At 41.3% G+C, this 26,082-nt stretch overlaps 1 protein-coding gene across 3 annotated transcripts in view; it reads left to right on the top strand.

Annotated features, from left to right (window-relative positions):
- The window catches only part of DOCK10 (dedicator of cytokinesis 10), a 222,844-nt gene that overhangs the window by 28,502 nt on the left and 168,260 nt on the right, over positions 1-26,082 (top strand). The window contains exon 1 of one of the 3 annotated variants that reach the window (XM_069975416.1): positions 23,678-23,870. The exons of the other annotated variants lie outside the window; for them this stretch is intronic. Coding sequence (XP_069831517.1) covers positions 23,709-23,870 — 162 coding nt within the window. The 5' untranslated portion in view covers positions 23,678-23,708. Of the gene's footprint in view, positions 1-23,677; positions 23,871-26,082 lie in introns of those variants that run through there. 3 annotated transcript variants of the gene reach the window in all.

The raw sequence follows: 26,082 nt of genomic DNA, 5'->3' as shown, positions 1-26,082 counted from the left end.
AGTGCTGTGCATCCCCTATATTATATATATATATATATATATATATATATATATATATATATGGGATGCACAGCACTAGGGGCTGTATATATATATATATATATATAATATGGGGGATGCACAGCACTAGGGGCTGTATATATATATATATATATATATATATATATATATACAGCCCCTAGTGCTGTGCATCCCCTATATATATATATATATATATATATATATATATATACAGCCCCTAGTGCTGTGCATCCCCCATATATATATAATATATATATATATGGGGGATGCACAGCACTAGGGGCTGTATATATATATATATATATATATATATATATAATATGGGGGATGCACAGCACTAGGGGCTGTATATATATATATATATATAATATGGGGGATGCACAGCACTAGGGGCTGTATATATATATATATATATATATATATATATATATATATACAGCCCCTAGTGCTGTGCATCCCCTATATATATATATATATATATATATATATATATATATATATGGGATGCACAGCACTAGGGGCTGTACATATATATATGGGGGATGCACAGCACTGGGGGCTATATATATATACATATATATATACAGCCCCTAGTGCTTTGCATCCCCCATATATATACAGCCCCAGTGTTCCCCTCTGATAAAAATAAAAAAAACTCACAACTCACCTAACCACACGATTCCCCGTCGGTCGCAGGCCTCTTCTTCTCTCTTCATCTGCACCCGACAGATCAGCAGCTTCCAGGCGAAGTCCCGGGCAGCGCCACCACTGAGCTCAGTGTGCGCCGCGGCGGCTGGGACTTCCGGTACAGGGTGCGCGTCACTTCCTGTACCGGAAGTCCCAGCCGCCGCGACGCACACTGACCTCAGTGATGTCGCTGCCCGTGACTTCACCTGGAAGCTGCTGATCTGTCGGGGCGGGGGCAACACTCTTGTGATCGCAAGCAAATGCTGCTTGCGGTCACAAGAGTGATTGACAGGGCGGGAAGCCTATGGCTTCTCGCGCTGTCTATCAGAACACTGAACACCCGGGAGGCCCGCTCGGCCACCGGGTGTTGTAGGCAGTAAGTTCCGGGGGCCCAGGCCACGGGCCCCCCGATGCTAGGGGCCCCGTAGCAGCCGCTACGGCTGCTACGGCGGTAGTTCCGCCCCTGATCACATGTAAGGGAATAATCTACCTGGAAGCTGGGGTTTCATCGCCGCTGGTGGTTGGAGTCTTGTGCGACTTCAAACTTCCTTAATATGCTAAAGCTATTCTATCTCTGCTGTAAAAAGGTGACAGGCTAGAATAACAGCCAGTAATGACCATATGTCTTGTTTACATGTATATATATTGTTGCAGTCTATAATAAAGAAGCAAAGTATATTACACAACTTTGATTTTACTGATTATTTCTTCTATCTTCAGAAAAATATGGCTGGATATACACAATCAAACACTCCATATTTGGCTATGTTCACACAACGTTTTTTCAGCTACGTTTAAAATGACGTCCGTTATTTTGAGGCTATAATAACAGATATTATTTAGCAGCCTGGCCTCCCCTTAGTGCAATGGCTGGTGTTTGCAAAACGTCCGCTGTTTGCAAAAGACATCCAAAAATAATGATCATGTTCATTATTTTGACGTCCGTGGCAAAAACATCCGTTATTCAATACACTGTTTGCATTGGACGTCCGTCTTCTCATTGACTTCAGTGCATTGCCATTGCAGTCAGTTGAATCACGGCAAAAAAGGCAGTTTTTAAAAATATGAAAATCGGACGCCTTTTCATTAATTTTGAGGTTGTGTGAACATAGCCTTTAACTGCTAAATCTGCCTCTAAGACCCCATTGACATGATGGGTCCTGCACACCTTCTGTGTATATATCATCATGAAAGGGTTTATCCCTGCATATATCTATGCTACCACAGATGTGTGAACACTCCTTTCTTTTCCAAAGGCTTAAAATCTTAAAAATATAAAATCTAATAAAACCTCTACGTAAATGTATACATTACCTCAGACATTTTTGCTCAGTACCAAAACCAGGAGTGGATTAAAAACATAGAAAGGCTTTATTCACACACTGTTAAAATTTAGTGGATGGTCGCCATTTAATGACAATAATTACCGTTATTTTAAAACAACGGCCATAGTTTTAAAATAACGGCTGTTATTTGCCGTTAAATAACAACCATCTGCTAAATTTCAACAGTGTGAAAAAATACTGTGTGGTAACATAGCCTAAAAGTAAAAAAAAAAAAATAGAATTCAGTCTTGTGACTCATGAGGCGATAATAGGGTCTGCCGGGCTCCTTCATGCTATCTGACACTTTGATGTGAAGGATGGTGCTGCACTATTCTTCCTGTCAAACATGATGAAATTTGTGATGAGACCTCCAACATAGTTGTGAACAGAGCCTTATAAATAAACAGGTAACAAAATATAGTTCAAACTGTATGTGGCATTGGAGTGAAAAATTATATTATAGATAGTAACAATAGCAGTTACAGTGTACTGCCATGTAATATTTTATTGCCAAGATTTTAGCGTTATACTAGCTGTTTGTACCAATAACTTGCATGTATATGGCCACTAAAAAAAATGTAAAGTCACTGTAAAAATTAAGAGACCAGAAAACCTTTAGGAAACCCTGTTAAATAATAATAAATAATCTAGGTGGCACATAGCTGGCTCTGTTACTGTCTCCAGATAAACCATTAGGTGGAGCCCTTCATCAGAAGCTTGTAGCACATCATTCCTATTCCCAGGATTTCTTAATAAGAGAATCACAATCTGTCTACTTCCATTCATTGCTTTATCAGGTTTCAAAATACTGACCAAATACTGACTGAAATATACTGTGTGTGAACCCAGCCTAATGCTTTTTAGTGTCAAATATGACCAGACTTGTTGACGGTTTCTATTTTCCTATGGTTCCAGTGGTTTGTCCTGGAAATGTCCATATTAATTCCTATTTATACATTTTTTTTTTCACATGAATTAAATGTAGATTTGCAGGAAGTGAAATGACACATTAGCCAAAGAAGCATATACGCATATACTATTGCGTATATACTATTGTAGTATTTAAAATGGAAAATGTATTCCATCAGACTCATTTAGCTTGGCATGATGTCACTGCTATGATCCAAGGTCCGACATGCCTAGATGCCCAATTCAGCTATAAAGTGTTTCTGGAACCTCTCTGACGTTGCTGGCAATGCGTCTGCTGGATTCTCACATTAGTAAATCACTTTAATTGAGGATATATATGGAATATAACATTTGCTATTCTAACTGGCCGGTTATATTTAGCCTGAAAGCAGAATTAAAGCAGCAGAACCATGACTTTTATTAACTCTTTCTCATCCTGTGAAATATCCTAAGTCTGGCAGTAGAAGGGTTACAATAGATGTTTATTGGTCTCATGTAAAATAGCCCACTAGAAAGCTATGACTTTGCAGAGTGTAAATGGAGATAATAAATCTGCTTCTAATTTACATGTGAAAATGTTTGGCACGGGTGTGTATTAACATGGGATAGTGAATGAAACACGTAAATCCGCCAGCATGTAGTCAGCAGTTTACAGGGCTGCGATGTTCTGCGCTACAGCCGCTTTGCTTGGAAATAGTTTTAGAGCATTAAGTCCAATGGGCTCCAATCGTTTCCTATTTGTCTTTACACGTAAACCTGAACTGGAAGGGGCTCCTGGGGGGATATAGGTTTTATTGATTGTAAAGATACTTAGATCCTCTCAGAGTTCAGCATAGTCGCCAATCACATCCAGCAGGATATTCATTTCTATGTAGTGTGAATGTACAGCATATTGTTACTCTGCTTGATACTGGGCCACAATGTAAATCCCCAGCTGTTGCCATGAAGTCATGTCTATTGGGTTTACCAAATGTATGTATGTCACATGGTTGTATATCTTCTTCACTGCCTCATTCCACAGGGATTCTATTCCAAGTAACTAAGATGACACAGCTGGGGATAGTGAATCATTGTGCAGAGTATGTGCTACCATTTCTGTTTTATTAGGTGTCAGTGCTGCTCAAGATGTAACTTTAAAGGAGAAGTCCAGCAAAATTTTTGATCCAGAATAACAGACAGATTGTAAACGTCAATTGCAGACTCATTGATTAAAATGTGTAATCCGTGCAACTACGCCCCGTCCTAGGGCCTGCCAGTATCTCTGCGGCATGGATGGCGCTTTTATCCTGGGTCTGTAACTACAGATGTGTGTGTATAGGGCCATATGCAGAAGTGTGAAGGGGGCATAGGAGCATGTGTTCATGGAGCAAATATGCTGCAGTCATGTGTGGAAAATCCCCAGCGTTTTACATTAGCAGCAATATCCGATTGGTTGCTATGGGCAACTGCTCCACTGTTCTTCTGCTAAAGCTGTGATAGAGATAGACCTCTCCCGGGTACATTATTAGACTGTCTCATATAAGTTTACACAGTCTTAGTATGAGACAATTGCTATTTACCTCCCACATCTTTTTTTATTTTTTACATATCCCGCAGCCAAAACCACATTGGCAATACTGCAGAATTTCTATCCCAAGCGTTCCTACCCTAAGGAGTCAGTGTGGCTGGGAAGCATGTTACCAGACCCTCCAAGCTTTACTGTAGGTTTTAGGGGGTCACACAGAGTAAAATGTCACCTCGTATACTTTGTAGGAAATATGGCAAGCTGTTTTGCAGCCTTTTTATGGGACCTCTGTGAGGCCTTTTAGTCAGCGGCATCCTATATGCTTTATTATAAGATAGAGCAGACCCTTTATTGTATCCTATACAATCATTTCTACAACAATCGATATATATCTATCCAGTTGGAAAAAGCCTCACTCATGATAATGCTGGATCCTCCTATTTCCCTAACAACTCTCAGCCAAAGGCTGTTAAAAGGGTTATCCAACGCTACAAAACCATGGTGACTTTTCCCCCTCTCTTGTCTCCAGATTGGGTGAGGTTTCAAACTCAGTTCCATTGAAGTAAATGAAGCTTAATAACAAACCACACCTGAACTGGAGACAAGAGAGGGAGAAAAGAAGTCATGTTTTTGTAGCGCTGGATAACCCCTTTAAAGCATGCTGAAAGTTTCATTTTGACAACAGCTGAAAAGCCATCACTGCCCTTAGAGGACAACTCTTTTACCTTATAAAACTCTTTGGGTAAAAAAAAAAATGTTTGTCACAAATCCTGAAAAAAATAATCCAACCGATATTATTGGTACATTGGGAATGGTGAAGGATTGGCCACCTTTATACAACTGTATGCCAGGGCCTTCTGATGAGGACAGTGAGTTAATAAGGATGCTCCACTGTGACCCTGTTCAATAACTCCACAGCTGCCAAACCTGTCCCTTAATGCAATGCAGTCCATAGGCAGCCATGTGAGGACAGAGGAGCTGCCTGGGTACGCTAAGTGGTGTGGTTCAGCGGAGGACTGTCATATAAGTGAGTGCCTCACTGTCCTCATCAGAAGGCCCTGCCATAAAGTTGTGCAAAGCTGGCCTACCCCTTTAAAGTTTACCTGTTGTTATAACTTTAAAACACAAATCAACAGTAGATGTCAAATAAAGCAATTTACAATCTTTTTTTTTTTTTTTTTTTTCCGTTGTCATGGAAAACACAGCATTTCCTGTGTTCTGACTGAAGTCCTATGTTTCCCAGGTCATCTGCACACACAGAGAAGGCAGTCATTTTGTTGATGGACACATTGAGCCGTGACTCTCATGTCAGATGTGATGTGTTTAGGGTAGCTTCACACGTAATGTATTGCTGCGTTTTTTATCGCTGCGTTTTTGCTGCATTTTTTACATGCAAGTTTTGATTTCCACCTGAAAATCATGTGAAAATCAAAACGCGCATGTAAAAAACGCAGCAAAGACACAGCGTTAAAAACGCAGCGATACAGTACGCGTGATGGCGCCCTTATTAGTCTGTTTTTTTCAACCAGCACAAGACTAAAAATCTGCCTTCCGGAGACTGGACCTGGATTTCTGGTAAGTATAGCTTTGTTTTACAGCATGATAACAAAAAAAATAAATAGCGAATGTATATCGCAAACTTGCTTTATATCACATCTACTGTTGATTTAGAATTTGAAAGATATACCGACAGGTACACTTTCAGAAATTTGGAATTCTGAGTATGAAATATAGAAATAAGTAAGTCATTTCTTGTGTTCTCTAACTTAAAAAGCAGAGGAGTTAAAAATGAAAAGCAGATCAGATGAAAGCTGGCAGATTCATGTCTCACATGTAGTTTGGCATGGGGTGATACTGTAAGAAAGCGCACAGAGCCTTGGGATTACTACAAATGACTGCGCGGTAGGTGAGATACACAGTTCTCATCATCTGTCAAGTTCAATTTCTCTATTCTAAGTATCTGGAGACTTGTGCTTAAGCTGTTCAGTCATGATGTGCCAACCTCTGCTGTGTTACACAGGCCTTACGACGCCTCATTTCCAAATGGTTATACTAGAAGCTTTTAATCAAGAAAGCTCCTAGAAAACTTTACCAGGGACTCCAACATTACATTTGGAAACTGCATGAAATGCTAAATGAATGATATATTTATGGGACTCAGTAATACCCATAATTTGTTCCCTGGCGTCTTTCCTCAACCACTTGTGAGCTTGTTTTATAAAGAGGGAACGTCCTTGGACATATGGAACATTTCCTTCCTCATATTATTCATACTCAGACAAATTCTATAAGGGTACCTTCACACCTACCGGATCCACAGCGGATCTCACTTCTGCGGATTCGAAGCGAGAACCGCTGCAGATCCGGTACCATTCACACCTATGATAGCACATATTCGCAGCGGGATTAACATATGCTTTAACCCCTCGCTGTCTGCAGCCCCGCCGCCACATTAGCCCATCCTCGGCCGCATCCCCCATCTCCGGCCGCATCCCCCCATCCCCTGCCGCATCCAGCAGCCCGCATCCCCGGCCGCATCCTGCAGCCCACCGCCGAGAGCATAAAGTACCTGCTCGGCGGCGGGCTGCAGTGAGGCTCCCGGCTCCGGTCCCGCTAATGAGCGGGTCCGGAGCCGGGAGCCTCACTGCAGCCCCACCGGCGAGCAGGTACTTTATGCTCTCGGCGGCGGGCTGCAGGATGCGGCCGGGGATAGGGGATGTGGGCGCCGGGGTTAAAGCTCATTATCACAGCGGGATGTCAATCCCGCTGCGGGTATGTGCTATCATTAGGGTGAATGGTACCGGATCCGCAGTGGATCTCGCTGCGAGGCGGGGCGGGGCTGCGGGGCGGAGCTGCAGGAGGCGGGGCTGCGGGCGCCAGGGGTTAAAGCTCATTATCACAGCGGGATGTCAATCCCGCTGCGGGTATGTGCTATCATTAGGGTGAATGTACCGGATCCGCAGTGGATCTCGCTGCGAATCCGCAGCGTGAGGATCCGCTGCGGATTCGGTAAGTGTGAAGGCACCCTTAAACTAAATTCATCTTAAAGTGGCATAATTTACATGCTATATTCATACAAGGTGGTACTCCATGTCTTAAGGGCATAATTGCACTGTCCCCATACTCTGCTATTAGTATGTATAACACAGTTAAAGTAGACTAAGTAAAATACACGTAGTCTAGCATAAAAGTAATGAAAAGTCACTCAAGGTGGATGGATAATATGTTTCATTTATCTTATATTTAAAGGGTCTCTCCAAAGTTATCATTTGACACCTGACCTCTGGGACCCCCAAAGAATAAAGGGGCAGCATGATGGCTCAGTTGTCAGCATTGTTTCCCGGCCGGGCTATGATCCTTAATTCTGCCCCAGCCAAATACAACATGGAGCTTGTATGTTCTCCTGCATTTTCTCTGGGTACTCTGGTGTCTTCCAATACTGCAAATCATGCTTCATGCTAAAAATTTAGAGTGTGAGCCCCAATGGGAACAGAATGATCCTATATTGATAAATAAATAAGGGCCTACTTTATTGCTTTGTCCCCTTTACTGTTTCCTGCACAGCAGCACCCCATCCACCTGCTTTGGGGAGCTGTAGATATTCTAGTTTTCTAGCCATGTGACCAGGAGCCCTACTGTGCAGAGAAAGTGGCCAGCAGTGATCTGCAAATGTATTTGACCAATCTGCCATAGTTAAGTTTAGGTTAGAAAATGTTCAGCTCCCAATAGCTTTTGTGGGTCTTTTTTTTAAACACATCTGGTCTCTTTAACCACATTGAGCTTATAATGTCATGTACAGTGCACAGCTCTGGTATCTACATAAGCAGCCCTCCATCCAAATGCAGCTTCTATTTTGCCTGGCAGCAATGCCAACTGCTATTGTGAAGGAAAGTTTCAGGAACTTTTTTTGCTGCAGGGTATACATACTACTATATAGTGTCCACAGAAATCTACAGCTATAGCCCCTCTTTGTTCTCCTTGCTATCTCTATAGTAAAATCTAGTTAAACATAAAGCCAGTGGAAAGAAAGATTAATCTGTAGGAAATAAAGAGTAAAAGTAACACTCTACGTATTAGATCTTATTCCACTGAGTTGACATCTATTGAATGTTATTGGATTTAATCAATCAAGCCTTTGCTTTCTCCTATGTGTGTTGGTTTGATAATATATACATATATATATATATATATATATATATATATATATATATAATATGGTACAGCTCAGCCAGAGATGATATTTTCGTGACACCAGTGCTAGTCCAGCACACAAGTGTGATTGTGTGGTACCTGCTTTGTGTTGTGGCTGGCTGTAATCCCCAAATGGTCGGTGACCTGCCAAGTTGTGAGGGGTTCCTTTTCACGGTAGTCCTGAGTGGCAATTGACCCACCCGGACTATGGGTACCGCCACCGACAGAAAGGGGAAAAATAACCCACGGTGTGCGGTTTGTGTGTATGCGCGCGCACACAAACATAAAGTATGACAGAGTTCCAGTGATATAAAAATAGAACAGCTTTTACTGTGCAGTCATTCAGTAGTACAATACACTTTGGTAAAAAAGATAAATCTTTACACAGACTTAAGTTCTTAACTCGGTTGTGCTTGAGGAGGTGCTTGGAGAAGTAGAATAGTAGTTGTAGTGGTGCTTGCAAAGTCGAGAGTAGACGAGAAATGTTTGTTGAGGGAGTCCCAATCCAATGTAGCAGTGTACTCTGCCGGAACTTTAAAGAAGTACTCATAAAGTGAGAAGTTTACTTGTACCTGTGTTTAGACTATGTCTGACCATCTTGTGCCCTACAGTGTCAAGTGACCCATCCTAATAGGGTGATACAAGTCCCAGCCATGGTTATTTGGGTAAAGCTATGTTTCTGGCGGTGTACCAGTTATCTGCACTGCGAAATGGGATACGTAGACCTTCATTTGGTAGCTTTGGCCTGTCCAGGCTAGTTCCTCGTGTGTTTCATGACACTGCCCTGCACTTTTTAGACTAGTTTTTAGTGTGGGTTAGTGTGTTCCTGGACCCTTGTCCTTTTTAGTGTTTAGCACTGCATAGTAGATATAGTAGGAATACTAAAAGAACTGGTTGTCTCTAGCTGCATCTGCATACACATGTGTCTCAGACTAGACTGCTCTTTGGTCCCAGACAAGGGTCCTGACATAAGCCAGGCCCTGGCTTGGCTACAGCAGGGACACTTGCTCTGTGTGTCTTTCCCCCACAAGAAACTGAATCTAGAACTGAACTTTACTTGCTCCACCAGGCAACTAACTTCCTACACGAGCCAAGTAATCTACCCTGTGAGTGGTGGGAATGAGTGTGTGCATTAGAAAGAGGTGAAGAGAGGTCAGAAGTAGAGAGCACCTCCTATTGGTCACTAGTAACACATGGTACATATAAAACATTACCTAATACTGACTTCTGTGACAGCTGTGCAATACATAGGAATACAAATCACTGACATCTAGTGGCGAAACTGCAAATTACCCTTTATCACCACTTAACCTGGAGAAAGAAGCTTTAGCAACAAGGTGCACAAAAGAAGAGAAAAGAACACCAGTGGGGGGACACCACAGTAGCACCTTGACACAGGGAATATAGTTTCTTATTGTTTGGAAAAAGTTTTGGCTACAGAATCTCTTTGTCATTTAGACTTCTAAGTCTCTTTTCACACTTGTTTATTTAGGTCTGTTTTTACATGCTTAAAGGAAAAGTCTGGCAGATTATAAAAGCCAGCAGCCTGCAGGGGCAGGGGGAAAATTGATTACAAGTATTAACTTACCTCTCCCCGTGCCCATGATGAGTGGTAGGACCAGCCATAGAACCCCGCCGGGCTTTGGGATCTTTGGAGCTGACACGTCACGACCCAGCTGATGGACTGTATGCTCAGCCAGTCAGTGACTGGGGTGGGACGCCACTTTACTTACTGATTGGTTGAGTGGCCAGTCCATCAGCCGGAACAGGCCTTTTTCCCTGAAAATGATTTCTGGTGGGGGTTCCGGCCACTCATCACGGGAACGGGGAAAGGTAATTAGGACTTCTCCTTTATGGTGCGTTCACACCTACAGGAACAGCTGATTTTCTGCAGCAGATTTCATTTAAATAACTGAACACAGCATCAAATCTGCTGCAGATCCTGTAGGTGTGAACGCACCCTTAAAGGGTATTCCCATCTGAAAAAGTTGTTCCCTATCCACAGCATAGACAATACTTATCTGATTGGTGGGGGTCCAGGCTGTTGTATAGATAAAGATTATTATTAGTAACAATACAAACACACTTTTGATACTTGACAAAAAGAATACATTTGCATTTCTTTAATATGTTTAGGATGACTTCAAGAAACAAGGCAGAATGCCAAACCAAATCCTACAATGTGTCCTCTCAGCCTCCGCTGGCATGAGGGGGTCGTGGATGTAGCGCGTACCAGTCACAGCTTCAAAAGAAAACCTTCCTGGTATTAGTGCCACCGACAACTTCAGCAGCCCGTCCTTACTCAGTCTTCACATCTGTGGTCTGTAGCCACTAACCATATTTGTGGGTGGCCCTGGCATTCTGCATGGACTGAAGAAATAACCTGGGAGGAAAGTGTAGAATAGCAGATGTTCTAAGGTTTGGCTGGCACAGAAGGATTGCCACTCTCTAACTTCTTATTAATATGAATACAAGGGGGCTTTCATGCCTCCAAAAAAAAGCGAGGATAGTAGTGTAATGTTACTGTAATCTCTTGTAAAGTAAATGCAGCTGTGAGAGTGATTGTATTAGCACCAACCAAGCAGTCATACAGTCATACAGTGAGCTTATACAATTCTAACACTAAATTCCCTCATTTATACATGGCTCTGTGTGGTCTTATATGATGCCATGACACTCATTCATTGTCAACAATCTGTGTAAATATGACAAATTATAGAATTGTCGGGGTACATATACTGTACGTTATTATTAGTTGGATGTAGGATGTGTCTAATCAATGCAAAATCTTTACTGCCAGCATTAAAGAATGGGATTATACATACTAGGCTTCCTTATATTGTCCTTAAAGGGCTTATCCAGCATTCGACCACTTTTAATATCTTACTGCTGTTATGTAGAAAACAAAAAAGCGCCAGTGCTTACCTCTCTGCGCTCCCTGGTGTCCTCCTGCAGTGTTGCCAGTGCCCCCTTCTGACTGCAGCACCTCCACTGTCGCCATCCGCCTCCGCGGACATGTTCTTTTTTTCGTGGCACAAACAATTTCATGGGATGTTTGAATAACGCCTACCATAAGGTGTGAATAAGGCCTACCATAAGGTGTGAATAAGGCCTACCATAAGGTGTGAATAAGGCCAACCATAAGGTGTGAATAAGGCCTATCATAAGGTGTGAATAAGGCCTACCATAAGGTGTGAATTATGACCCAAAGTTCCCACTCCACTCTCCAAGGCTTTTGTTGTGCTGCACCATTGTTTGGAATGCACTACCCTGGATAGTCTTAATAAACCTCAATATCCACTGATTTCTGTCACCTGTACTCTTACATTGCAGCTTCATTGAATACTTTTGCTGTACTACTTGCTGTGATTATTGTGTGACAGTACCACAACAGTACTGCAATGACAATGCAATACAACTGCAACGTGCGAACACAGCCCTGTACTCTTTGTACTGTAATGTGCATCATATCTGCACATACACACTTCTTTATATATCCTTTTTATGTCTTTTTTGTTGTTGGTCAGGGAGATTATTGAGAAACATTATCCCAGCGTCATCTAATCTGGCCCTGTACAGCTGGAGCACAGTTAGCAGTCCCTTGCTCACTAGTTTGATGCTGCTTGACTGGTATGTATGCAGGAAGCTGCTGTGGTTTGAGAAAATAAAAATACAAATTTCTCACTGGTCTTTTCTGTTGTTTCCCTTTTCACTACACATCAGAGATCTTGAGGGGAAAAAAAAGTTGCATGTCAAAGGATGGAGTTATTCAAGCCCATGGATTATCAATCCTTATCACTTTTGCCTTCTCTGTAAAATCTACAATCCATGCAATTACATTTTTATATAACAGTAAAACAACAGTTTACTGTCACAGCTGTAGTTTACAGCTTGGTCGGAGAAGCCCTGATGGTGCATTATCACTGCCATGGCCTATTGCAGTACAATGAGTCTATTACTTCTCCTTGTCCTGTTAGGCTGGGTTCACACTGCGTTTTTGCAATCCGTTTTTTATCATCCGTTTTTTTGCAAAAAAACGGATAAAAAAACTGATGCATTTGTGTGCATCCGTTTTGATCTGTTTTTCCATTGACTTCCATTGTAAAAAAAAAAAAACGGATCAAAACAGATCCGTTTTTTTTTTGACGGACACAAAAAACGTAGCTGACACAATTTTTTTGTCCGTTAAAAAAACGGATCCTTTTTTTTACAATGGAAGTCAATGGAAAAACGGATCAAAACGGATGCACACAAATGCATCAGTTTTATTCATCCGTTTTTTATCCGTTTTTTGCAAAAAACGGATGAAAAAAACAGATAGCAAAAACGCAGTGTGAACCCAGCCTCATAGTAGCAGTGTTCAGGTATTTAGTCAGTTTTATTTTCTTGGAAATTACCCATTAGCCACAACATTATGGTGGGAACCCGTCAATTTTATTGCACTCATGTCATTCCTGACATTTCATGGTGACACAGCACCCACTTTGCACCATATACAGCTGGATACAGTGAAACGGATGCAAAAATGCAGTGTGGTCCCAGCCTAAAGGGGTATTCTGCCCCCCAAATTTATCCTCTATCCACAGGGACCTCAACCTCTGAGACACTCCATGATCTCTAGGTTGGGACTCAACCCACCATCCCCCAGAGGTCAGACCCCTACGTTTAAACACTCATCCCTAGGGATAGGTTTAGGGGCTGGAATACCTACTTTATTTATCCCACATGATAAATGCCATAGTTTGTCTGCCAATTTAGTTAAAGGACAAGTCCATCCAAAATGAAAAATCCGCTGTAGGAAGGGGTGTGTTGAAACATAATAAAGGATTTATACTTACCTGTCCCCTTGCCCCTGCAGCGCCGCATCACAAGCTCACTGACTGCCGCCAGGCTCCAGTTTCTCTCTGGTTCCAGTCACTGTTGTCCTGCCCAAGCCACTAACTGGCTGAGCAGGCATTCCTGAGCTTGGTGGTGACATTGGCGGAAGTCCAGGAGAGGCAATGCAGTTCTGTGGACCTCTCTATCTAGGTCAACCTTGGAGACCCAGTTTCAATTTGATAACAAACAAGCTTCACTGAAACCCAGCTAGCTACCTAGAGAGAGGTCTATATACATTATAGGAAACTGAAACGTGTAGATCCACCCCTTTCCAGGTTAACAGGGGTCTAGACTACGGTTTTCTAGACAATTCTACATTACAACCTATGAACTAATTTATGTCTATGGCGCTACAGTATTAACTTTAACCACTAGATGGTTGAGTTTCTCAGGATTAGGCTTTGTTGGGTAAAAATATGTAAACAAAGCTCAAATCATGGTGTAAAACATTGTAATAATTCTCATAAAAAATAGATAAAACAGTTTACACCTGAATCCAATCTTACACTTCCGTTCAGGGACAATACATTAGTATATTTGTTATTTTTACTCCGCCAGCCCTGGATAGAATGTTTGTTTTTGCGTTGACAACTTTTTTTTAGGGTAGAATCCAGATTTCTCTGGATGTTCATTAAATGTTTGAAACCAAATTTATCACAATTTACATTTAGAATGTGCTGTAAGCTGATTGACAAATCCCCCACTGTGTCTGTTGTCCGTATTCCGAGCAATCACCTGTAATCTCATACCGGATGCAATGTATTAACTTCCCTGCAGAGCCCCAAGAGAATTGAAACATTACACAGTACAGATTGAAATCAATGGGCTATCCATGTAAAGCATGACATGTCACTACTACAGTACTCTATGAGGCATTATATTTTCTCCTCAAGGTAGTACTCAATAATTCAGCATTAGAGATGAGCGAATAGTGAAATATTTGATAATTCCAAATCCGATTGGAATATCTCCCTATATTGGCATATTTGAACGAATATCGAATCCCATTATAGTCTATGGGAGAAAATTACTTGGGACCTGTAAATCAATATTCGACCACTTGAAGGTCACCAAGTGCCCAATGACACCTCAGGAAATAATGCCAACACCTCTGGAATGCATATGGGACAGCAGGGGAAGCATGCCTGGCTGCATCTAACACTAGTGATGAGCGAACATCCCAATGTTCAGTTTGGATCCCGAACACGAACAAAAAAGAAAATGTTTGTGATCGGTTTGTGTTCGCCAAACATTCACGAACAAATTACGAACATAAAGTATAAATGTACGCTTCAGTCTTGAATACGTATCAGGTACAGTGTAAAATACATCTGTCCTCTACCTCTGGACATCCCTCTGCCTCTTTGCCCCTTTTTTTGGCTGCGCAGGCCTCCACACCTTTACTACTTTCCCCACTGGACATCACCCCTGGCAAGGTCAGGTCGTTTGCTTCATCGTCCAGCCCCTCCTCTTCTATCTCCTCACTCTGTTGTTCCTCCTGCACACTGGACATGTCAACTGTTTGGCTTAACGGCAATTGGGTCTCCTCATTTATCATGACTTCAGGTTGCCGGTCCACAACAGCAAAATCAACTGGACATGGCGAATGCTCCAGATTTTGGGCATCGCTACAAATAAAATCCTCGGAGTGTGCAAGGGTGGGATGACTATGATGAAATAATTGTGCAGGTTGGGAGAAATGACGGTCAGACTCTTGGCTAGCCTCGAGACTGGAGTGAGTGGATGACTGGTTGGTGGATAAATGACTGGAAGCACTCTCAACTATCCATTGTAACACTTGGTCACACTGCTTAGGCCTTGACAGTTGTGTACCCTGCCCCCTATGCACCTGTCCAATGAAGCCAGCGATGGTGAATGTGTGCACTACTGGCCGCCCCTCAGCAGCACGCGCTGTATCCCCACTCATTTAATCGTGGCTTGAACCTCCAGCAGCATTTCCGTCCTTGTCCCCTTGCGCTAGCCTTACACATTGTAGTAGCTGTTTAACTTTTTTTCAGTTCAACTGTACCAAATTGTTTTTTATTTATGCCCCACTCACAATATACAGCTGTTTACCGGATATATATATTTTTTTTACAATAATAAAATAAAAGATCTGTTCAACCCCTTTACAGGAAGCAGACTGCGCAAATCAGTAGTAGCAAGATAACAGGTATTATCCCGCAATCACATTATACAGCCATATACCGGATATATAATTGTTTTTTTACAATAATAAAATGAAAAAGCTGTTCAACTCCTTTACAGGATGCAGACTGCTCAAATCAGTAGTAGCAAGATAACAGGCAATTATCCCGCAATCACATTATACAGCCGTATACACTATCAGTAGATGTCTTAACACACTTCCTGTCTTACAACATCTTCTAAATATACGGTTTTTATACATTTAGCCCTAACAAGGGCTTTTGGGGGTCCCTTTCTACCAACTTCACCTAAAAGCTTTCTCTCCCGGGTATGCAGTCTGTCCTTCTCTAGCTCCAACCAGCAAGTGACACGAATCTGAAATCCCCTATTCGTATATACAGGAGGTGACATAGTTTAGCCAGCCAATCACAGTTAGAGTTTTTCTTAAAGGGGTAGTGCGGCATTTAACTTTTATTCACTAAATAACACACATTACAAAGTTATACAACTTTGTAATGTGTGTTATTTAATTGAATGGCCCCCTTCCCAGTGTTCCCCCCACCCCGGAAGTGTTGGTGCATTATACTTATGTGGGGGCCGGCATGAGGGACGGCTGAAGCGGTTCGTCCGGCCTCCCGAAGAAGTCGTCAACACAAGATGGCGGCCGGGGTCGACAGCGAACACGTAAGTATAATGCACAAACACTTCCAGGATGGGGGAAACACGGAAAAGGGGGCCATTTACTTAAATAACACACATTACAAAGTTGTATAACTTTGTAATGTGTGTTATTTAGTGAATAAAAGTTACACGCCGCACTACCCCTTTGAAGTCCTGCCTATTCCTATTGAATCAAATTTTTACTGCGTTATCGTTCGAATATTTGAACGTAATCCAATAGCGTGAATAGCATACTATTCGATTGAATACTATTTGCTCATCACTATTCAGCATGGGTCATGGGTTTCTAAGAAAAATTATATGTCTGTGAGTTTTAATAAGTGCAACAGGAAAACAAAGTATGAATAAATTTAATGAATATGAATATGTCACACACACACTTCAAAAATTTTTTATAAAATATAGTTTTTTTTTGCAAACCAGTGGCGGATCTGTTGGTCTTCAATGTATATATTTTATAGGAGTTGGCGGTAACATAGCTTTTGCACAACATTTCTGACTTTTCAAAAAAGTTGAAATCTAACATAACATGCTAAAACATGCCAACAGATAGCCACAGTATAAAGAAATACAGAAATTATACAAGGGTCTTATACCGCAGTAACCAACACAAACACCTGGAGCGTGGACAGGTATGCATAAACTTTATTAGTTTACACTTTTAAGGCTATGTTCACACTGCGCATGAGACCGGCCATTCCGTGACCCCGGCCGGGTCACGGAACGGCCGGTCTCTGGCCGGATCATCTCGGCTGGCTCTTAAGTACCGGCGGGATGATCTTTTGGACGCAGAGCTCTGATGCGGGAGCATCAGCGCGCCCGCATCAGAGCTTCCCATAGCCCACAGTAAAGCAAGCGGCCGGAGCCGCTCGCTTCACTGTGTGAACTGACAGGTCTTTCTGCGGCCGTAATTCAGTGAATTCTGGCCGCAGAAAACTGACATGTCAGTTGTTTGCGGCGGCGTATGGGATCCCGGCCGGAACGCACACGATGTGTGTACGCTCCGGCCAGGATCCCATAGAACAACAGGCATTGTTCCACCGCGGTAAAAGTACGGCCGTTGTTGCCATCAGCAACAACGGCAACAACGGCCGTACTTTTACGTAGTGTGAACATAGCCTTAAACAATGGCTGCACCGACCTTGCTGCACAATTATACTGTATGTGTAATAGGCTCAGTAAGTAAGCGCTGATCTAGCAGAACGGTGCTCGCTTACATTGGTTTTGGGCCGTCTGATACGGCCCTTAGTCTCTATGCTCTAGAGCAGCGTTTCTCAAACTTTTTCTACTGGAGCCTCACCCAACAGACCAAGGCAATGCTCGGGCCTCACCACACTGACCATGAGGGTGCCTGGGTCTCACTATCTGTGGTGAAAGTCCATTTAAAAGCTGAAAATACTGCTAGGACTGGCTTTCACCCGCCTCCCAAACTCTAGATAGAAATAAAGCAAGTTTGAAGTACATTAATAATGTTGCTAAAATGGAGATTTTGGAGGACTGTGCAGATCATAGTAACTTTTGTAAAAACTGGCTCCCCAGCTGGGCCTCACCAACAACTAGGGTGCGCCTCACTGGTGAGGCCTGCCTTACAGTTTGAGAAGCACTGCTATAGGTCAACGATGGAGAATCTTCAGCCAAAGCTTTGGCTGTCCATGCAGGATGGGAATTGTAGTTTTGCAACAGCTGGAGGGCCGAAGGTTACTCATCTCTGCTTTAGGTCATAGACAGCTCAAAAATTAGAGCTGCAGCCTTTAGATGTAAACCTGGTGAAAACTGCTTTATACAATATATTTATATAATGTATTGAAGGCTATAGTCCATAATCTAATTACTGGATATGGAGCCTGGCATGTTTTGCAAAACATCTTTTCACATTTTCTGAAATGTTCTGCTTTTAGATACATTTAAGAATTCTAGTTTTCATCTTTTAAGTTTTTACATTTTTTTTTACATTTATGAAAAACTATAATTCCTTTTAAGGTGTAAACTGCAATCCATTAGACAACGACCAGGTTTATTTCCAGACATGTTTTCTTTAGCTTGGCCTGTCTGTAAAATATGCACATCTGCCTCTAGTCTGTATACAGTAAATCATGACTGATTTCTATTGACTTTACTTTTTTGTGGTATTTGTAAAAGATTTTGGCTTTATCTTCTCGTCTGGGAATGTGACTATATATATATATATATATATATATATATATATATAACCCTCACATGCATGTACAGTTGTTTTGGGAATGCTCACTCTGTGTAGCCTTTGTCAGTAACGTTCTTATTGATTTCTAATGCTTCTATCATATTATTATAATGTTTGATGCTCAAAAGTTTAGAGAGTGTAAAGCATTGTCACTTATATTTATGTTACTTATATTTTAGTATATGGGCTGCAGAAAAAAATATAAACATCTATAGAATGTGAACTGATAGGCGGCAGCTGAATTAGGGTACATACCTTGAATGGCCACTGGTATAGACACCTGCCCTTTCATGGTTGGAACTCCCCAGATACAAAATCAAGTGTGCATATTTTCTGTGGATCAGTCTCTGTAAATGCACATTGGAAAGAAAAAAATTAAGTGATTTTAGTGAGTTGGAACAATGCCTGGCCATTGGTGCTAGAAAAGCCAGGGCCTGTATTTCACAATCTGCCAAGCTTGGGTTTTTTTATACAGTGGTTTTGAGAGTGTACTGAAGATGTGTGATGGAGAAAAAACATCTAACAGAAAGGAATCCTGTGGATGTAAACAACTCATCAATGGAAAGGGTCAGAGGAGGACATCAATAATTGTTCTGATGACCAAATTGCAGCCGAATACAATACTAGTGCTTCAACTTAGGCTGTTTCCACGTTCTGATATGTTCTGAACATGATCCAAACCATGCCCCCATTTCCTCCCCAATAGTCAACATTACATGATTATTGGTTAAGAAATGCCAGCGTAAATTAGAAACAAAGCCTTATGTATCTGAATGCACAACTCCTTCGTAAGCACCATTGGGCTATAAAAACAGATGGTTGGTTTGAATGTCATTGCTGTCAAAAAGAAAAGGAGAGATCCAGTAGCCAAAAGATTGCTGAACAATGCATGCATTGATTGGCTGTATAGTATCTCCTCTCTACAGTATGGTGTGATACTACATGTCCTGTACTGCTGTGTGTGTCTGGTATCTCTCTACAGTACAGTGTGATACTACATGTCCTGTACTGCTGTGTGTGTCTAGTGTCTCCTCTCTATAGTACAATGTGATACTACATGTCCTGTACTGCTGTGTGTGTGTGTGTCTAGTATCTCCTCTCTACAGTACAGTTTGATACTACATGTCCTGTACTGCTGTGTGTGTCTAGTATCTCCTTTCTATAGTACAGTGTGATACTACATGTCCTGTACTGCTGTGTGTGTCTAGTGTCTCCTCTCTATAGTACAGTGTGATACTACATGTCCTATACTGCTGTGTGTGTCTAGTATGTCCTCTCTATAGTACAGTGTGATACTACATGTCGTGTACTGCTGTGTGTGTCTAGTGTCTCCTCTCTATAGTACAGTGTGATACTACATGCCCTGTACTGCTGTGTGTCTAGTATGTCCTCTCTACAGTACAGTGTGATAGTACCTGTCCTGTACTGCTGTGTGTGTCTAGTGTCTCCTCTCTATAGTACAGTGTGATACTACATGTCCTGTACTGCTGTGTGTGTCTAGTATCTCCTCTTTATAGTACAGTGTGATACTACATGTCGTGTACTGCTGTGTGTGTCTAGCATCTTCCTTATACAGTATAGTTTCATACTACATGTCCTGTACTGCTGTGTGTCTGGTATTTCCTCTCTACATTACAGGGTGATACTACATGTCCTGTACTGCTGTGTGTATCTAGCATCTCCTCTCTACAGTACAGTGTGATACTACATATCCTGTACTGCTGTGTGTGTCTAGTATCTCCTCTCTACAGTACAGTGTGATACTACATGTCCTGTACTGCTGTGTGTGTCTAGTGTCTCCTCTCTATAGTACAGTGTGATACTACATGTCCTGTACTGCTGTGTGTCTAGCATCTCCTCTCTACAGTACAGTGTGATACTACATGTCCTGTACTGCTGTGTGTGTCTAGTATCTCCTCTTTATAGTACAGTGTGATACTACATGTCCTGTACTGCTGTGTGTGTCTAGTGTCTCCTCTCTGCAGTACAGTGTGATACTACATGTCCTGTACTGCTGTGTGTCTAGTATCTCCTCTCTACAGTACAGTGTGATACTACATGTCCTGTACTGCTGTGTGTCTAGTATCTCCTCTCTACAGTACAGTGTGATACTACATGTCCTGTACTGCTGTGTGTCTAGTATCTCCTCTCTATAGTACAGTGTGATACTACATGTCCTGTACTGCTTTGTGTCTAGTATCTCCTCTTTATAGTACAGTGTGATACTACATGTCCTGTACTGCTGTGTGTGTCTAGTATCTCCTCTTTATAGTACAGTGTGATACTACATGTCCTGCACTGCTGTGTGTCTAGTGTCTCCTCTCTATAGTACAGTGTGATACTACATGTCCTATACTGCTGTGTGTGTGTCTAGTATGTCCTCTCTATAGTACAGTGTGATACTACATGTCGTGTACTGCTGTGTGTGTCTAGTGTCTCCTCTCTATAGTACAGTGTGATACTACATGCCCTGTACTGCTGTGTGTCTAGTATGTCCTCTCTACAGTACAGTGTGATACTACATGTCCTGTACTGCTGTGTGTCTAGTATCTCCTCTCTACAGTACAGTGTGATACTACATGTCCTGTACTGCTGTGTGTCTAGTATCTCCTCTCTATAGTACAGTGTGATACTACATGTCCTGTACTGCTTTGTGTCTAGTATCTCCTCTTTATAGTACAGTGTGATACTACATGTCCTGTACTGCTGTGTGTGTCTAGTATCTCCTCTCTACAGTACAGTGTGATACTACATGTCCTGTACTGCTGTGTGTGTCTAGTATCTCCTCTTTATAGTACAGTGTGATACTACATGTCCTGCACTGCTGTGTGTGTCTAGTATCTCCTCTCTACAGTACAGTGTGATACTACATGTCCTGTACTGCTGTGTGTGTCTAGTATCTCCTCTTTATAGTACAGTGTGATACTACATGTCTTGTACTGCTGTGTGTATCTAGCATCTCCTCTCTACAGTACAGTGTGATACTACATGTCCTGTACTGATGTGTGTGCCTAGTATTTCTTCTTTATAGTACAGTGTAATACTACATCTCCTGTACTGCTCTTACCTGTGCCAGGATGAGCTGCTCCTTTGGGCACAAGGTGAAGGCGGCTTCATATTAGGGACTTCAGAACCAATTACCAATTTCGGTCTCCAGATACAATATTTCCAACATACAATGGTCATCCTAGAACCAATTAATATTGTAACTTGAGGGACCACCGTACCTCTATCTAATGGGCTGGTACTCCTATAGGACAATAATCACACTAAAATTTCCGTTCAGTGTAGTTCTATATATAAACCTAATATTATGTTACTATTTGTGTCCAACCATTTAGTTTGTCCAGAAATTCTAAAATAATACTGTGGGGAACAACACTAAGCATCTATTCACACCCAGCAGATTCTCCTGTCTCATTTTACATATTGGGGCTTTGTAACCGGATGGGTTTATTTCAGATTGCTAAAGTGTCTTATTCATGTGATAGGAAGGAGTGTAGTGTTTTCATGTCTTATTTGTATCTATCTATCTATCTATCTATCTATCTATCTATCTATCTATCTATCTATCTATCTATCTATCTATCTATCTATCTTAGCTGGCTGTGTAAGTGGGATTGGTTTGTATTTAGCTATGTGCATGGGAATAGGTAGATGTATTGTTATGTCAACTGTTCGGCCATAAACCTCCCCAGTAGTGTCAACATTGGAGGACACAGTTGTTGTTATTGCCCGAATGCATGTAGCTGTAATTGTACAACCACATTTTGCTTGGTAAACATGTACAGGGCCTGGGAAACTTCCATTCATGGTCATCAGTGGTCTACATAGACATTTCTGGAAGCACATCACCCCCCACCCAAACTTACTATAAAGATCGGGGGTATGTAGCTTCTAGTCAGCCTCAGCTGGGACCATGGATGGAAGGTGCCCAGCACCCTGTCATCGAGCAAAATGGGTGTATATTAGTCCATAATATACAATGGGGCTCCCCATTTCATTGTGGAAGGAACATCTATGCATCTGTACCATCTGTAACTGCAGCTAAGTATTGTTTTCTGTAATAAATCTCTTATTTTTCTATAATTCTGTGTGGTTATGGCCTTCTCAGACTATTATCAAAAGCAACCGGTTACAGGCTTGTAAAAAACAGTGCACATACTACATGAATTACCTAGTTCACATGTAGGAAACAGATTGCTCAGTCCCAGAAATTTCTGCGATCTATAATGACACATTCTTTTATATGACACTGGCAGGAAATTAATACATTCCCCAAATCAAAGTCTGTGACGGAATCCCTCCTAATTCAATTCCTGTTTTAAATAATGCATTTCTTCAAAGGCGAAGTTCAGCAAAAAAAAAAAAATTCTTACAAATCAACTGGTATCATAAAGTGCCAGAGATTTATAATTTACTTCTATTAAAAAAAAATCTTGTCTTCCAGTACTTATCAGCTGCTGTATGCCCTGTTGGGTGTGGTATTCTTTCCTGGAGAGCCAAAGAGGTTTTCTATATGGATTTGCCACTGCTCTAAACAGCTCCTGTCACAGACAGAGGTGGCAGCAGAGAGCACCTAGTCAGACTGGAAAGAATATACCACTTCCTGCAGAACATAAAGCAGCTGATAAGTACTGTAAGGCTCAAGATTTTTTCATAGAAGTAAATTACAAATATCTGGCACTTGCTGTCACCAGTTGATTTGAAAGACAAAAACTCTTTGGTGACTGTAAAACGTATCACTTGATATTCACTGTTGCTTTATAGAAAATCTGACTATTTTCTGACTTTTCCTTTTCCAACAAGCAAATGCATTATTTTATTTGAACAGATGCTTTTAATAGAAGAACCATGGAAATGCAACTCTTTTCTTTTGGAAATCAGAAAACAGGAAACCTTGGTCTTCTCTGGCTTCCAGAATTATTTGGAGCCTGCTTCGTGCCCTAATGTCTGTGCAAGTGTTCAGTTACAGTGGATGAAGTCTTTTCCTTTAGCTGCATCCAAGCTATTTAGTTGTGATCAGATGATCCGGGCAGCAGGAACTGATTGGAGAGCCGGCTGGCTGCAGCTGCAGTGTAGGCTGCTGTCAGGGACAAGGAGCCACTGTTGTACAAACATAGCAGCAACATAGAAGTTATTTTGTGGGCTTCAGGATGCAGATATGGGCTGTGCTGCCAGCATTGTTCTGCTCCAAGCCTTTCGCTCTGTGGTACAGAGGAGCTGTCCTCACATTTGCACAAGACGACAAGAAGATCTGTCACATGAAATTGTGCTACAGGATGATGTGGATGAAATAAGCAGACCGAGAACTCTGATCATAATGGTAGAGTATGCCTTTGCAAACTGTGACAGTAGAGACAGGATTATTTATAAGGGTACAGCTGTGGCATTTATCATAGGAATGTGCACGGGGGCTTAATCCTTTCTCATTTCTCTATCATTTTCCATGCTTCTCCGTATAAATGTTATATGTTGCTATGCCCGTATTGTCTATACCTTATGTAACACAACTATATGACTTGGTGGTGTATGATGTGAGTCTTTCTGCCTGCTTGGATGCTTAGAGGTTTATGTCTTGTAGTTGTAAATGACTGACGTCGGCATACTAAGTGATGTGATGGAGGTAATAGGTAAGGGTTTCCGATTTTTGGCACTGCCTTTATACCGTATAAGATAGAGATTTATTCTTGTGGATTCTCTTTTTACTGTACATCATTGTAAAAAATAGCATTCTTATTCTATTGAATGTAGAAAATGTGTAGAAGTGATGTTCTGCAATGTGTGACATTGGAAAGGCCTGTAGAGAGCAGTGTAAATGTTTGTTTTAATGTAAAAGGCTGGTAAATATTCATGGGCACTTTTGCTCTCTGCATTTACTCCAGTTTGGGGAATGGAGATAGCATCAATGAAAGGCTTTCAATATCTGCCCTGTAAAGGCTTATTGTATGTGAACAATGGTCATTATTAGAATATACTCCTTGTCCTTATGTACATTAGGGCCCCAGTGGGGATACACCAGTGGATGTGTATGGAGGAAAGTACAGGGTCGTCTTCTTTTTCAGCATCTATGTTGGTGTTGGCCTTTAGACTAGTGTTGACAAGTAGGCCAATAAAAACTGGCTGAATGGCAGCTTCTAGAACCACAGAATCATCTTCCTTGGGCCTAGACAAGGTTTGCAAAACAGACTAACCTGTATATTCTAGTACAAAATAGTTGTATTCAAGGCCTGTGCTGTAGTTTTTTTTCTTTCTTTTTGCCTTTTTGTTTAAAAAATACTTAAAGGGCCACTAACCTGAAAGTTTATTGCAACACCATTTGGTATGTAGAGTACTATAATATATCATTCTCCATTATAAGCCAACTCTGGTAATGTTCTCCGACCTATAGCATTACTCATACCAGATCTAGTGGTTATGTCTGTCTCCATAACCACTGCTGAAAACCACTGGAAAAATTAGGCATTTTATGACCGTCTTAAAGTTTTACATCCCTTTAATAACTTTTTATGACATTGTGGTGTATTTCAGTTGTAGGATGCAAATTTACTATAGATTATATATATTAAAAGGAGTATATAGTTAGCTCAGAAAAGTGCTGCATTATTAATAAGTTTGTCCTCTAAATGTTGGCACAGGTCTTGCCTAGGATTCTGTTTATACCTTGGAAAAGTGCATAGAAAGTATTATAGCCTTATGTGTGCAAAGACTCCGACTGACTAAATTTAGATTTTCATTAGAATACTATAGGACAATATAAATAGATCCCTCTTCAGGATTGTCACCTTTTGAGTAAAGAGTTGTTGCAAGGAGCACCTAACATTCTGTAGGACCTGTCCTGTCCTGCATTACACCGTCCACCCATTGATTTGAATGGTATTGTGCATTCCTTGATTTCTTCTGCAGTGGCGATTTAAGAAGTTGAACAATCACACTTCCAGAGTTTACAAATGATGGCTGAAGAACCAACAGGCGGACACTTTATTATCTCTCTATTGTCTAAGGTGGAGAATTTTTTTTAAAGGAGTTGTCTAGTTTAGTGAACTGAACTGAACTGAATAGCCTGCTTTTATGGTACATGTCAGCATACTGACAGAACTGTTTGCAAGTATATACTTTAGCATAGCTTCACCAAATCTGCTTCACCAAATCTGACAAATAGTTTACTGAAAATTTTCAATTTTTTACAAGGAAATATAAACAAGGCCAGCAAACAACTGACCGGACAGTAAAGATTAATATAATGTAACATGAGCAAAGAGTTTCTCCAATATACCTGTAGAGAAAAGTACTGGCAAGGTCATATAGTGCAAAAAAATTACTCACAATAGCAGTAGTGAGGGTAGGGATTCATATCAAACAAAATCCTAATTCACAAAGATTTCTGATATGAGCTTTATTTATGCCAAAGCTTTTCCACTGATCTCGTCTTATCAGATCTAATAACAATAGACAGTTCCATTTAGTAATTAAAATTCACCATAGCCTGAATATCTTTTACTATAGGGACCTTCACTGATTTCCTTTTTCTCGCTATG

This window comes from Dendropsophus ebraccatus, chromosome 6, assembly GCF_027789765.1.
Source record: "Dendropsophus ebraccatus isolate aDenEbr1 chromosome 6, aDenEbr1.pat, whole genome shotgun sequence".
Taxonomy (NCBI): domain Eukaryota; kingdom Metazoa; phylum Chordata; class Amphibia; order Anura; family Hylidae; genus Dendropsophus; species Dendropsophus ebraccatus.
This window is presented reverse-complemented; position numbering and strand designations above follow the sequence as displayed.